At 48.0% G+C, this 15,962-nt stretch overlaps 1 protein-coding gene across 2 annotated transcripts in view; it reads right to left on the reverse strand.

The window, feature by feature from the left end:
- Window positions 1–11,641: 11,641 nt before the first annotated feature.
- LOC133345913 (diacylglycerol kinase beta-like) overlaps window positions 11,642–15,962 on the reverse strand; it is a 43,099-nt gene continuing 38,778 nt past the window's right edge. For both annotated transcript variants that reach the window (XM_061557026.1, XM_061557027.1), the window contains exon 6: window positions 11,642–14,592. In XM_061557026.1, coding sequence (XP_061413010.1) covers window positions 14,500–14,592 — 93 coding nt within the window. In that variant the 3' untranslated portion in view covers window positions 11,642–14,499. The remainder of the gene's footprint in view (window positions 14,593–15,962) is intronic.

Consider the following 15,962-nt stretch of genomic DNA (forward strand, 5'->3'; position numbering starts at 1 on the left):
GGGAGGGGAGCGTGGGGAGGGGCTGGGTGGGGAGGGGAGGGTGGGGAGGGGCTGGGTGGGGAGGGTGGGGAGGGGCTGGGTGGGGAGGGTGGGGCTGGGTGGGGAGGGGAGCGTGGGGAGGGGCTGGGTAGGGAGGGGAGGGTGGGGAGGGGCTGGGTGGGGAGGGTGGGGAGGGGCTGGGTGGGGAGAGTGGGGCTGGGTGGGGGGGTGGGAGGAGTGGGGCTGGGTGGGGAGGGGCTGGTCACCCCGTGGTGCCCTTATAAAACTTAACATTTAACCTACTCACGCCGGTTTGTGCCCGCCCTCACAGTCGGCATATTTGCGGAATACACCACGCCGCCGTTGACCCTGGCCATTGACCGAGTAACCCAACGTTCCTACCAGCTCCCTCCGCAGGAATGTGTTTTCCCTCTCAGTATACTTGGATATACTGTACAGTACTTTAAAAAAAACACACCCTGTAGTTTCCCTCATTTTCCAAAACAACTATCTTGCAATTCAAGTAAAAACTTCACTGGAGGCAATAAGTATACAGATACATGGCAAACACATTATGCGATAAAGTAGACATATGGTTCTACTGTCTGGACTGTCATATGTCTGTTATGATTACCTACGTTATGAACTTGAAATCGTTGCTCTCCTTCCAACTAACTTTATGATCGTGGAAGCAATAGATCGTGAATAGTAGCATTGCTCTGCCTTAGATGAGATCTACAATCTGCACCTGCTTTGAATTGGACGTTCTGCTGCTACGAGCAATACAATACATGTTTGGCAATATCGGCATCGTGCCCAAAATTCCTCTTCTCTTTGCAGAGTTCTGGTGGACATTGTCACTGTGAACTACCGTTAATAAAATGAATGTTTGATTGCGTGAGCATGTGTCCTATTACAATACACTCTGTATCAGCACCGATGTTATGTCATAAATGTGTGATGTGATACCACAGAGTGTTGCTAAACCATGCCCTTTTGCAATACAGGACACGTATAAGGTTAAGCTATGCATGTACATTTTTTTAATTATGAAAATGCACTTCTCTGCCAAATTAGGATTTTCCAAACCACCAGTCCTTGCATCTGAACATCATCATCTATGTTGACCAATAATCTATATGCAAATAAAAATAAAGTTGTGACATGCTGCATATATCCGATGACTGCAAAACACAACGCATGTGATGCAGATTGCGCTGTCTGGGTTTGTACATGTGTAGTACGTATATGGAGGCTTGACGACAGGATCGGAGGCACACTTATTTATTACACCAACACAGTTATTTACAGGTCACTGGGCTACAGGGATTTCTCGACAGCTAACCCCTCTAACCTATACCAATTCCTCCACTACGGGACTAGGGGAGGCTATCTGTCCCAGCTTGGTTAAGCTGGGATCCCGGCTCCCTGAGTCACCAGACCAGCTTCGTCTGGGCTCGCGGGGCCACGCCACCGGCTTGCCCTGGTCGGCCCTTATAAGGACAGCGAGCCAGGGGAGCTCTGGGGCCTACACTAGCAGGTCTTCCGTCTTCTCTGGTTATAGCTGAGTCCCGACTCCCGAGCCTTTCGGCTCATCACCTTTTATAGGACTTGCCCCCAAGGGGGGGCCCGTGGGGGATACACATGCGGACGTCGGTGCGAGCGCCACCCTTGTGTACGGCCGTTACCCCGCCCCTTGTGTTTGTTGGCCATCCGTGGCCATGCATAATCACACCTCAACATTCGTAGACATGCGCAATTACACCTCTACATCACCCCCCCCCTGTACAGCTCGCAGCCGTCCCCGGCTGCAAAAAAAAATCAGAATAAAGGTGCATCCCTCACAAAAACCCCGTGTGTGCCTCGCGTAATTTTTAACAAGAACAAGAAAACTTCAACAAGAACAACGAGAGGAAGAGAGAGAGAGAGAAAAAAATAACCCGACGCACCCCCCCCGGATAACACCCCAAAACCAACATATATATACATTCCGGACGCCACCTTTCCCATCGTCCGCAAGGCCCCCCAACGGCCGACCTCACAACACCCCTCCCCTTTTGTCCGCAAGGCCCCCCAACGGCCGACCTCACAAAAGTCTGCGCGTTTTGGCGCGCGTTCTCGCGGCGGGTCCGTCACAAGGGCCCGTCCCGGCACGCTCAGTGACGGTTGTTGACGGTCCGGGTGCAAGAGGGTCAGGCTCCGCTGCCGAGTGACCCCCGACCCCTCCGGGAGGGGTTGGTGGGCGTGGGCCCGTCACTCCTGTTTCACCTGGGGACGGAACAGTTGGCGTCAGGTTAGGCGAGTGCAGCGACGACGGGGAGTCGGCGACACCCTCACACGTTTGGCCATGCGTGTGTGTGTGTGAACCCCGGGGCGGCGTGACGAATGGTTTTAACCTTGAGGGGTGCACATACCACCGGCGCCTCCCCCATTTGACGCGAACACATTGCGGCCACAAAACCTGCACGACCTCCACTGGCCCCCGCCACGGCCGTACCAATTTCGACGAGGTTGCCAGCGGCACCTGAGGACAGTGCAACCACGCCCTGTCCCCTGGTACCCATTTGACCACATGCACCCGCCCCAACCGAAGCCTCTCGTTCGCCTTCTGGCGGAGTTCAGAATTTTGCACGGCCGCTTCCCGCGCCTCAGACAATTGAGCGATGTTAAATTTAACGTGTTCAGACAAATTAGACTTCGCCTGGAGCGCCGAGAGCTTCAGCTGGGTCGCCACAGGAGGGTTAACTTCGCGCCCATACATTAAAAAGAAAGGGGAAAATCCGGTGGCCGCATGGGGAGCCATTCTGTAGGCCTGCAACACACCGGCTATGCGGAGGTCCCAATCCGTCTGGGATACCGACACCTGCTGGGACAGCATGGACGTGATGGTCCGATGCAGCCGTTCCACCATCCCGTCAGTTTGTGGGTGATACGGAGAGGTCCGAACCTTCTCCGTACCCAAGAGGTCGCACACCTCACGTAGGAGTTTACCAGAAAAATTCCTACCCTGGTCAGTAAGCAGCCGTTCCGGAGCACCCTTGTCGAGGACATAGCCCTGGACAAAGGCCTCCGCGATGGCTGCTGCCGACTGGTTCGCCAGGGGCCAGGCCATAGGCCATCTCGTGAAGTATTCAACCCCCGTTAGTAAATACCTATTGCCCCTGGGTGTAGCGGGAAATGGGCCAAGTATGTCCAGAGCGACGAGCTCGTTAACCCTGGAAACTTTTATGGACTGCAGCGGAGGGTTGGACCCCCTAGCAGGTGGCTTCCTCTGCGCGCATTGCGTGCACGACCCCAAGAGATCCCCCACGTCCTTTTCCATGCCCGGCCAGAAGAAATCTAGCTGGAGCGTGGCAAAGGTCTTATGAACCCCCAAGTGCAGAAGCCGCTCATGAACAACCCATACCACCTTACCCCTTAAAGCAGCAGGCACCACGAGCCGCTGGCGCCGGGTTTTACCATCCCAGTGCATTAAAAGTCCCTGGAACAACCCCCACGAGTCAACGTTTTCCACCCCCTGGCCAATCCCCCCGGCGCGACGGCGCAGAGCGAGGAGGGAGGTGTCCTCCATTTGGAGGCGACCCCATTCCGCGACCGACAACCCCAGCAACGAATCCCTCCCTTCTTGCTCGATAGGACCCGAAACCGAAGGCGCATCGGCAGCGGCCACGAGGACCGAATCGGTGGTGACGTTCGGAGACCTACAACGCCCCGAACCCAAGAGGCACGCGCACTCCGAAGTGGGTGGCAATCGCGACAGGGCGTCAGCGTTCGTGTGGCGGAGACCCTTACGATATGTGGTGACAAAGTCATAGTCTTGGAGAATCTCCAACCATCGAGACAACTGGCCCGATGGTTGTTGAACCCGCAGGGCGTATTGTAGGGCCGCATGATCTGTACGGACGGTGAACCGCCGACCGTACAGATACGGGCGGTACTGCTGAATGAAATAAACAATCGCCAATAATTCCCGACGGGTAACGCAAGTACCGCTGTTCGGCTGGAGACAGTACCCGACTACCGTAAGCCACCACATGCTCTACGCCCCCAATGAGCTGGGACAGCACGCCCCCGATGCCCGTGTTACTTGCATCTGTATCGAGCAAGAAGGGTTGTGAAAAATCCGGGTAATTCAACGGCGGAGCCCCCACCAAAGCATTCCGGAGGGCGCGAAAAGAAGCCTCCTCCTCCGGCCCCCAATGAAACCTGACTCCCTTGGACGTCAAGGCATGCAAAGGTTTCGCAATCGTAGCGAAGTCAGCCACAAATCGCCGATAATACGACGCGAACCCAATGAAACTCCTGACCTCTCCCACAGAGGTGGGAGTCGGCCAGGAGCTGACGCATTCCGTTTTGGCGGGATCAGTGGATATCCCCGAGCGCCCAACAATGTGACCCAAATATCGCACCGATTCGCGGAGTAAATGGCACTTCTGTGGTTTAAATTTCAAATTGGCAGCCCGCATTTTGAGAAAAACAGCACGCAACCTCTGGAGGTGTTCCTCGAAGGATTTGCTAAAGACGATGACATCGTCTAAGTAAATCAAACACGAATCCCATTGCAACCCTGCCAAGACCAATTCCATTAACCGCTGAAAAGTTGCCGGCGCAGAATGTAAACCCATCGGCAAGCGGTTAAATTGGAAGAGACCCTGCGGTGTCCGAAAAGCAGTCTTAGGTTTTGATTCGTCATCCAGAGGAAGCTGCCAGAATCCAGATAGCAAATCGAGGGTGGAAAAGAATCGCGCCCCCGCCAAGGCATCGAGCGACTCATCCATTCGAGGAAGCGGGTACGCATCTGCCACAGAGATTTTGTTCAGACGCCGAAAGTCGACACAAAACCGCAGTGAGCCGTCGTGTTTTTTCACCAAAACGATCGGCGCGCCCCACGGGCTATTGGAAGGGGAAATGATATCGGCGGCTAGCATGTCATCAACAGCCGATTTGACATGTTCCTTTTCGGCGGGACTCAACCGAAAGGGATTTTGGCGGATTGGCGCGCTGTCACCCGTGTCAATATGGTGTCGCAGCAATTTAGTACAACCAATATCAAATTTGTGTTGACTAAAAACGTCAGCAAATTCGCTCAGAAGAACTCGCAGCTGCGCGCGCTGCGAGTCGGACAGGTCCACTGAACCCGCGCAAAGCGCATCCAGCCAACCGTCATCACAGTCCGAATGCGGTCGCGACGGAGGATCGGTGGATACCTGACCCACGAGTGGTTCCTCATAGGGTACCGGCGTTGCGTGTGCAAGCACGGTCCCTTGAGGAACCACGGCCGTTCGCGATCCCACATTAAGGACTGCAATGAAGGGGTCCCCATCCCCTCTCACCATGGTCTGAGCTGCGAGCAAATCTGGTCCATTTACCCCGGCCCGAGATGGTCCCAACAAGACCCCCCGATCCGCAACCCCTTCATTAAACGGCCGACGCAACCTAAGAGGGACGAGCATCTGAGCCCCCGGAGGCACGCGCACAGTTTTTGTGACGAGCGCCTGCACGGTGGCAAACGCCCGACGCTCCGTGGTGGGGGAAGACAGAAATGTAACGCGTCGGCCCGATGGGAGCTCAATGCACCCTTGGTCAATAAGGATGCGGATGGGCATTTTGGCCAGAAAATCCGTCCCCAACAGGCACGGAACCGCGAGTGAGGAGGAAACCAAAACAGGCCCGGATAATTTAATGTCCCCAATGCAGATAGTGGCGCGGATTTGGCCAATAATGCCCAGAGAGCCCCCGTTAGCGGCATAGCACGGCACGTCAACAGGGAGCAAGGGACGACTTTGAACGGGAAGGATGTTATAAATTAAATCAGATATAATGGTCGCCGATGCCCCTGTGTCAATTAAAATCCGCACCTCTACCCCATCAATGTGACCGACCACGACCGATGATCCCGCCGACGCAGCAACGACACGATGGGCGAGCTCCGACCACTGACCCGGTTGGAGCGCCCGCCGCATTACCGAACAATCGCGCGCGACGGATGGGGAATTTGGAGCCCTGTTTAGTTGGGCGCGTGAGTGTGTGTCGGATGTGTGCGTGGGCCAAACGTGTGAGGTGCCGCGACTCGCCGTATTTCTCTGCTGGAGCTTGGGAGGAGACGGCGTGGCGTCCTGACGAGGTGTCGCCCCGCGCTGACGGGGAGCCCGGCATCCTGACGCAACGTGGCCTTGCAGGCCACAGTTGTAGCAGCGTGTGAGCGCCCCCGATGTCCTGGGCTGCTCCTGGCGGCTCGGTCCATTCCGAGCCTGTGGTACTGCCGCTCTCCATTCCCCTCGCCGCTCCACCCCGCAGACCTCCTCCGATGGGAGGGCGGTAGCCGCCATGGCATGGCTGGCCGCCCCCTTTGCCGCCTTTCGACGAAGGGACCGCAAGCCCCCGTGGATGTGGCGCGCGACCAGCAGGGATGACATCTCTGAGTCGTCTTGAGCCAGGACGTTGACGTCCAGCTCATCAGCGAGTAGCAGCAGTTTCTCAGCCACCATGGCATCCACTCCTTCCTCGTCCATCCTTGGGAAAGCAGCCTTCGCTAGAGCCAGGAGAGCAGTCCGGAAGGCCAGAGGTGATTCGTTGGTGCCCCGACGCCGATCGTGGAAAAGCTGCCTGCAGTCCGAAGGCGGCCCATAGACGGCTGACAGCAGCTGCAACGCCAGGTGTAGGGTGGCGCGCTTTTCCCTCGGCGCCGAGGTGAGGGTAGCCAGGGCGTCGTTGTCCAGCATCGCTGGCAGCGCGCGTAGAGCCTCGGCGTCCGTCCAGTTCGCCATCTCCTGATGAGCGATGAACCGTCTCTTGAAGCCGCCCCAGTCTCCGTCTGCGCCTACGAATTCTTTCAGAGGCGGCAGACGCTGCTGCAAGGCGACGTCCGTGGCTGTAGATCGCTCTCCGTCGCTCCCCGCCGATGATACAGTGTGGGCGGGCTGTGCACATGGCATCGCCGGTCGCTCCGATGTTGACGCGCCGGCCGGTGTTGATGATGTCACGGCTTGTGCTTGGCGCTCAGCAGTCACGTGACGCGGGCCGGCCCCGCCGTCCGCTCGCACTGTAGAGATGGCGGGAAATTTAACCGCCAGCCGCGTCGGGGTGGCGGGAAACGTCGCCGCGCGCCGGCTGCTGTCGTCGACCCGCGCTGCCCCTCCAGCCCCCAGCCGCGTGATCTCCTCCAACGCAGCGGCGGCGGCGTAGAGCAGTTCTGCCAGGCGGGAGTGGGCCAGCCGGAGTCCTTCAGCCGACGCATCCCCCCCCTCTTGTCGTAGCGGCACGGGCGTACTTGGCCCCGGCTGCTCCGATCCGACCCCGGCCATCTCTGGTGTTGAATCGGCCGCGGCGTCTTCCATCTCCGACTCCTTGGTACGTGTCGTCCCTCGTGTGTCCATCGTTTGGACGTTTTACTTCTGACACCAGATGTAGTACGTATATGGAGGCTTGACGACAGGATCGGAGGCACACTTATTTATTACACCAACACAGTTATTTACAGGTCACTGGGCTACAGGGATTGTTCGACAGCTAACCCCTCTAACCTATACCAATTCCTCCACTACGGGACTAGGGGAGGCTATCTGTCCCAGCTTGGTTAAGCTGGGATCCCGGCTCCCTGAGTCACCAGACCAGCTTCGTCTGGGCTCGCGGGGCCACGCCACCGGCTTGCCCTGGTCGGCCCTTATAAGGACAGCGAGCCAGGGGAGCTCTGGGGCCTACACTAGCAGGTCTTCCGTCTTCTCTGGTTATAGCTGAGTCCCGACTCCCGAGCCTTTCGGCTCATCACCTTTTATAGGACTTGCCCCCAAGGGGGGGCCCGTGGGGGATACACATGCGGACGTCGGTGCGAGCGCCACCCTTGTGTACGGCCGTAACCCCGCCCCTTGTGTTTGTTGGCCATCCGTGGCCATGCATAATCACACCTCAACATTCGTAGACATGCGCAATTACACCTCTACACATGTACACCAGCATCTGCAATTCATCTCAGTCAGTTAGCCCATCAAGCCCATGTTTGTCCCATGACCAAGTACTGCGGTGATGTCACCGAGTGGAGGCTGCTGTTGTTGTGTATGCCCCGCATGATGGAGAGAGTGCTCTTCATTTGAATCCGTTGTATGTCACGTCAGCAATCATTAGCGACGTGGCCTAGCGGTATCGCGTTTGGTGCTTGTTGCAGAGGTACAGATCACCTTAAGAGCATTACAAAGATCCAACTTATCATTAACCCACATTACAATGCTGTTTTTCATTGGACTTGTCATAATCGAAGTTGCACATTGTTCAATTAGGTGATCTTCTCGTGGTGTACCAAGTTTAATTTAAAAAAAAAATCCAGTGCCGCAGAAACCCCTCAGTGTTGAACTCAGAGAATGTCTTTGGGGGAGGGTGAGTTGTGTGGGACAGGTCTAATTTTAGCACGCAGCAAACTCTGTGCATTGACAAACACCGCACTTAACAACTCTGGCTGGAGGACATCCATGGGGTCAAGACTTTTCATGGGGGAGGGGGGGGTTTCTTTCATGTGCTCGTTCTGTTGCACGCACGGGTGTAAAATAAGCCCAGTGGAAAACTGTCCACAGCGCTACGGGGTGAAAGGTAATGGGGCCGTCCATAAATGACGTCACGCGATTTTGGACGATTTTTTACCCCCCCCCCCCCTCGTCACACGGCGTCACAAAAAGTCAGACCCCCCCCCCCTTAAATATGACGTCACAAAGCTCTGCTCCCCCCCCCCCAAACCATATTTCTATTTTGAAAATAAAACATGCTTCAAATCGCTTTAAACTATAGTCATTGTAGTGCGTATTTAATGTGGCGCTGGTACTCTGATGTTGTGGGAGTCTTGCTATAACAACCAGTGTTGTTATAACAACACTCCTACAACATAACAATTAGTGTTGTTATAACAATTCTAGATTCATTTAAAGTTGCGCATTTTTATGTGACGTCACATTTCTCAACCCCCCCCCCCCCTCGTCACACATCGTCACAAATATCTGACCCCCCCCCCCCAGATGCGTGACGTCATTTATGGACGGCCCCAAAGGTGCTATCGTGAATGGGGTGGGGGGGGCTTGCTCACGCCACTGCGGGGAGAAGAGGTGGGGGGGTCAGACATTTGTGACGATGTGTGACGAGGGGGGGGGGGTGAGAAATGTGGCGTAACATCACAATGCGCAACTTTAAATAAATATAGACAACACGTTCTACTTAATTAAATATACTTTTTGATAAATGTTTTCTCCTACAACATCAGAGTACAGCGACACATTAAATAAGCACTACAATGACAATAATTTAAAGCGATTTGAAGCATGTTTTAATTTTTTTTTGGGGGGGGGGGGGGCAGGGCTTTGTGACGTCATATTTGAGGGGGGTCTGACTTTTTGTGACGTCGTGTGACGAGGGGGGGGGGGTCAAAAATCGTCCAAAATTGCGTGACGTCATTTATGGACGGCCCCTAACACATGATTTACATACTAATATGATGTATATAATGAGAAGAACATAGGGCATGGGTCTCAACACATTGAATTTAAAGCGCAGTATCGCGGTAGACAGTACTTATCATGCTTGTAGCATTGTCTTTCTTAATATGTCATAATGTACTTTGTAATTGTGGGTGCAATTAATGTTTAATTACAGAGAAAAATAATAAATCAAACTATAATGTATAAGCCACTTGGTCATTAGCCTCTTCAGAAAACTACTTCATACATACGGTTGGAAAACAACATTTAGAATGATGTTATGTAACATTTCCACAGGAAAGTGATTATAATAGTGACTTTGAACCGTGCAAGCCCATGGACTTGTCAACATATGCAGATGGTTTTACTATAGCGCCATGTACAGAAACTTCGCAAATGTGTTCATGTAGTGGCACAACACATGGCGACGGTCCATAGCAGGAAGACTCTCTCATCCAGCCATACTTTACACCTCCGATTAGCACGGTTGGCTACGTGCAGTTCGAAAGAAGTTCAACATACATACACACATACTTCTCAGGAGGCTCACGTTTTACCAAAAAGAGCCATTGCAACGGTCTGAATTGCTTTTAGTAACCGAACATGAAACTCGTTTTTTTTTAGTGAGATGGTAACAGGGGACGGATGATACTTGGCCGGACTTGTTTGATTTAGAGATGGGATTGTAGAGTGCTGTTGAGATGTTTTATTATTATCGCAAAGACAAAACATATTCCGTGCTCAAAAGCACGTATTTTATGACTATTATTGGTGGCAGTAATTTATTTTCATAAATGATGCATTTCTTTGTCTACGATATTGTCCTATCTGTACAAATAGATGGCCAAACTTAAACTGGAAAGCCTTGAGTATCCTGTTTGTCTTGGCAACACAATTTATTAAGATTGGTCACCAGTTTGAAAATCTATTTCCCAGAATCGAAAAGGACGAGCAGACGCTTCCTGTTGAGTAACATTGCATAATAATAAAAATCCAGTAAAACAATAAGATTAAGTACCGCATTTAGATGATCGGTATATAGTGTATGTCATATATATGCGAATTACGTACATTGATTGGCAAACTTTAAAAAACACCTTCAATAACGCATGTTTAATATACAATTGATGCACGCAATGTAAATTTCAAACATTCCATTAAGTTATTGCAATGAATACGATACTTTCTAACATCTTAATGGGATACTCACATGAATGATTAAATTCAAGATTTGTGTGCAAGACAATATATTTTCGAGTCTTGAACTGATATCCAATTTCTCATAACCAAGAGGAAGCAAGATGATGCAAAGATGCATAAACATGCAATGGTCTCAATAAAGCGAAAACGAGGTGATTGTAAATATATTCATTCTTGATTTGAAGCTTTCGTGACTGCAGGAGTCCATACTCGTTGGTTCTTTCGGTAAAGTCACGTAGGTAGATAAATAGATCACGACGTGTCAATCGCAACGCTTGTAAATATATTACCATTTTATTAGTTTTAAATTATTCATGGTTAGTCTGACCTATCTGTATTTGCCTAAAGTGAAAATCATTATTATAAAATCCCTGGTTTGTATTTCTTGTGGTAAATTCAGAATCGTCTAATTTATACTGAATGGTTAATGTTATTTACAGATTGCAAGCCACTGAAACAGTATAGTACATTTTTCTATTTAAAGCTTTCGTGACTGCAGGGATTCATCTTCGTGGTTCTTTCGGTAAAGTCACGTAGAAGGGAAATAATAAAAATAAAACATTATAAATAAAATTCTCACGACGTTTCGGCCACAACACAAGCAGCCGTCCTCAGGTGAAGAACAGAGCTGTCTGAAAAACAGCATCGTGAGAATTGTATTGTATTTTTATTTCCCTTGTACGTGACTTTACCAGTATAGTACATGTTTAAACATGCACACAGCCACGAATTCAGAATGTGTGGGCTGGTTGGTAAAGGGGAGACCAAGGACAGGTCCAGATATCTCACAACTGCTGTCATCCTTGGTCGAGAATCAAGCTCAAGAAGCTTGGTTCATCGTGCAGTATACTAACCAACGTGCCACCACTCCACCCCTTAATATATTCATACCTATATCAATGTATATTGCAGTGATACATAAAACTTAGCACCATATACAACTGAAAATACAAATTTAATGTCAAAGTTGAACTTTTTTATTGTAGCTGTAAATGCCACAAACAGAGTTGAACATACGAAGGCGAGGCATAAAATATACATACAAACTGTCCACAAGTCACATTTAAATCGCACCAACAAAGATTGTGCTTATTTAATTCGCACGGACGACAAAACTGACGCAAATGCACAGATCACATGGGTAAAAGACAAAAACAGCATACATGACCTCATCTGTTTAACTCGTGAGCAGATAACCTTAAAATGTACATTAATGTCGATGCCACTAGTAACCAGGTCTGCCGCATGGTAAAAAGTCCACTTCCCTTTGTTAGTGTGCAATAATAAACAACTTTTGTTGAAGTATCTATAAAAAAAAACATAAAAACACGACTACAACCTTGTTAAATTTAGGGCGCATTTACTGTGATATCACAGTAGTTATGATAACGTTACTGCAGAATGCATGCCCCTACAATTAGTTGTGACAGGTCCAGTATTCGGGTGGCAGTTGGTGACTCCAGGTTGAGGAAGTAACAAATTCCGCCTCGGGTCTTTCTTTGAAGTCTCCAGCAAGAACGTTGCGACGTGGATTTATTGACAAACTGGGATGCACTGCCAAGTGGCTTCATCATCGGGGCTTCTCGCACCAGGCGAGCCCACGCAAAACACGGAGCTTCCCGTGAGAAACCGGGTGCAACAGCATCAACATCATCACCACCAACGTCACACAATGCCCTTGTGTTCCAAATATAAATTCGTTAAAGTTACTTTTGTTTAACCGGGTGACAACTCCAAAGATCAGGATATCGTCTAATTTGCAAGAGTGACCTGGCTTAACTGCACGTGTCACGTGGGACTGTAAAAACCTGAGGTGGAGCTTTTGTTGTTGTTTCTGTTCTGAACCTGGAGCCACGTGTATCGTCATTGCAGTGTATGTTGCACATTGGAATGATCCGCATAATTGTGATGTACTACTGATACGCCGACTATCTTAATAGGCATCGTGGTACGGGTGTGCACATGCATAGTTATTTTATACATAGTACTGGACAGAATAGCAGCTTCAATATTAAAGGTGCTTCTGCTCAGCAGCAACATACATTATGAACCTATACCATGCTTACCACGAAACAGAATTTGGCAGCATGCCAGACACCTACCAAAACGCAATTGATACGTATCACATTTACAAGGTTACTCACAGTTTGCATTGTCAACTTCAACACACGTGATTGATCCAAACAAATGTAAATGTGCCATGTTAATGTACACTGCCACGTGGTGGTGGTGGTGGTGGTGGCAACACTGTTGGCAAGCCTCGCAGAGGGGTTAATGAAAGTTTGCATCAGATAAAATCAAGCAAATCTGACAAGCTGCAACGTGGCATATTACTTAACCTGGCTTCAAATCACAGGTTACGTTACCAGGCCACGCAGCACAGACGCGGGTCTTGCATGTTGCTTTAGCAAAGAAAAGCACATGTATGGCATCATGCAGGACTCCTTGGCTGACGAGCGTAATGGCTTGGGTTGACACGTGTTGTGTCAAGAGGAAGGGAGCGTGAGGTTTTTTGGGGACTGGTGGGATTGGGAACATGAAGGCACATCCCATGTGTGACGTTGTTTAGAGATTGTGGCACTCAGATGTTGATGGGGGGTTCCTAATCCCTGAGCACGTCGTTCATATTTTCTGTATTAAACATTGATAATTAAAATGTTCCTTTACAATAATATTTACAGTGCACGAGTTGTGTCAGTGTGTGTTTGATATAATATAATAAGTTATACAGGGCTGTAAGAATGTGGGAAGATAACGATTTTGGCCAAGGCTCCATTTGTTAGGCTCCTTAACAAGTTGTATCTTTACACATGTGGAACACATGAATATCTTATTCAAATACAATTAAAAAAAAACCTGTTCATAATAGCTAAAACAGCAAAAACAAATATTGTGTATGTGCATATATTTGCAAAAGTGGTCAAGCACACGACAGTGAAAAAAAATAAGGATTCTAATATCAGAAATTAGTTCCTAATGCAAACATTTTAATGAACAACTGTTCACCGACAAGCAGGCATTGTTACAAGCTTATCTAACAATAATAATAATGTCCAACATACACCCTCCCCCTCACAATTACACCCACATCCCCTGAATATGCTATGATTAAACCATGCCATGTACGACAAATTGCGAGAGAGAAAAAAACACATTTTACAAAAAGATCCTGCAGCAAAATGTCTTCATCCCCGCCCAAAATAAAACCAATTGGAGTAAATGAATATAAAACAGCATGTATAGATTTTTTTTTTTTCATTAAAATAGGCTGTTTTAAGTGTAATGAACTTTCTTTCATATAAAAAAAGAATTGTAAAGAATTTACCAATTACTTTTGGTGAAGTGCACTCTGCATTTAAAAAGACAGTATAATGGCGCTTTAAAACATTATTACTGTACTAGGATTGTAATAATATGCAGTTTAAGTTGTTTTGTAGCATAAAAAGATCAAGAACCCGTGTCTTTGATTACTCTACTTAAGGTAATTATGCATGTTTGTTTTTCTTCAATGCAACGCATTATCTGAACATATATGCAATATTGATGGGCATTTAAAATACAGTACTTACATTTAGGGTTATTTGGCATCATTAATATATCCGACAAATGGAATGCAATTAATGTTTTTACCCAGAACAACTACTCACAATTAAGTTGTGTAGTGTTGGAAGGCCATAAGCCTCGACTATGCGTGGAGAGTGTATGACGGAGAGTGATTTACACATCTTACATACTGTCAATCACTGTCGTCTTGTATGATGAAGTAGTTGAATCTTTAGATATGACATAGTGTGTGTGTGTGCTGTGCAAGCAATGGTGTTGCACCATCTGCAAAAGTTTTACAGATCTTGAGCAGCACTGCCCTTTAGTTCTTCTTCCGTCTCAGGAAAGAGAAGAATCCAGTCTTCGGTGGCGGTCCCATCAACATGGGCGCTTGGTTTTTATGTATGATCTTGATCTGCAACAATTCAACATCAAATAACGAAGCAGGCATATGAGTCAGGTCTGACCACCCTACTCATCATTTATGGAAACATTACAACGATGGAAGGAATTTTTTTAAACACTCAAGTGGACTAAATTACCCACACTTTCATTAGTCTACACTTATTAACTAGAATATTTACATCAATAAATTTGTAATACGCTTACATAATAAAAAATCACCATTAATTTGCCTGTTTTTTAGAACAGCAAGTTTTTAATTCCCCGGCGTACTTAATTAGATTTATATCAATGTGTATGCTGGCTAAGCACTATAATTACGAAGCATATTTTGTACATAAAAGCAAGCCAACATTTTGCAATGTACAGTATCGCAGTTATGAGATCGCCATCGTTTACTTGCGTTCAGGTGGTTTTCGAGCTATGGTGTGTGCAAAACTCCCAATTGTATTTACCATTTGCAAAGATAATATCAAGTATAAATAAACAAATAATAATGATAATGAGAATAATAACAACTTAAATAAAATTAGAGTCATATAAATTCACCCTTAAATATAATCGGACAATGTTTATCCTAACCAACAAAAATTGCTCCCTTGAGGTTAATTGAAACATGTACCACTGATTCAACAATTGTAACCACAAAGCAATTTTAGGTATGCAGCATATCCCAAAATAATTCCTTGGCCTAATGTCACGAACTCAATGTTGTGTTTTTTCACCAACTTCTTGTCATACACATCCTCCATGCTCACTCCATGGGTATTTACCGAAAGGTTTAAGCCTGGTGTGGTGTATTAAGTGTTACGTAACAAATGAAACTACTGAATGTTGCTGTTTTTATGCTTGTGCATTTCATGATAATCATCGTCATTAGGCCATATCTAGCCAATGCTGGACAAAGACCTCCTCAGCCATCGCCATCTCTTATGTATTAATCCATCTAACACTTTATTAGCCTTGGCAAAAGTGTGTGTTTTGTCCATCTCCCCTAGTAATATGTATTTTGGTATTTTCTTTATACAAATATAGACAACAGTAAAAAGGCGTTCTTAGTGATAGTTAAATAAAGTCAACATTTTCAGTGTCATCAAAAGTACAAATATACTAAGACAAAGGTTATGGGCACCCCAAATAATTAAGAATATTGCAGGTACCCAATGGCATTTTAAGCCACTTAAATATTAAAAATATAGTAAAGGCCTCAGCGAGACTTGAGGGGTCGTGTTATAATTAGCAACAAACTCATATCATCACAATTAATGAATGTTAAAACTTCATTCTAGATTTGAAGTTTCCGTGACTGCAAGGATCCATACTCTTTGGTTCTTTCGGTAAAGTCACGTAGGTAAAAAAAAAGTAAATTAAATCGCGACGTTT

This window comes from Lethenteron reissneri, chromosome 23, assembly GCF_015708825.2.
Source record: "Lethenteron reissneri isolate LAM-NWPU_2019-01 chromosome 23, ASM1570882v1, whole genome shotgun sequence".
Lineage (NCBI taxonomy): Eukaryota > Metazoa > Chordata > Hyperoartia > Petromyzontiformes > Petromyzontidae > Lethenteron > Lethenteron reissneri.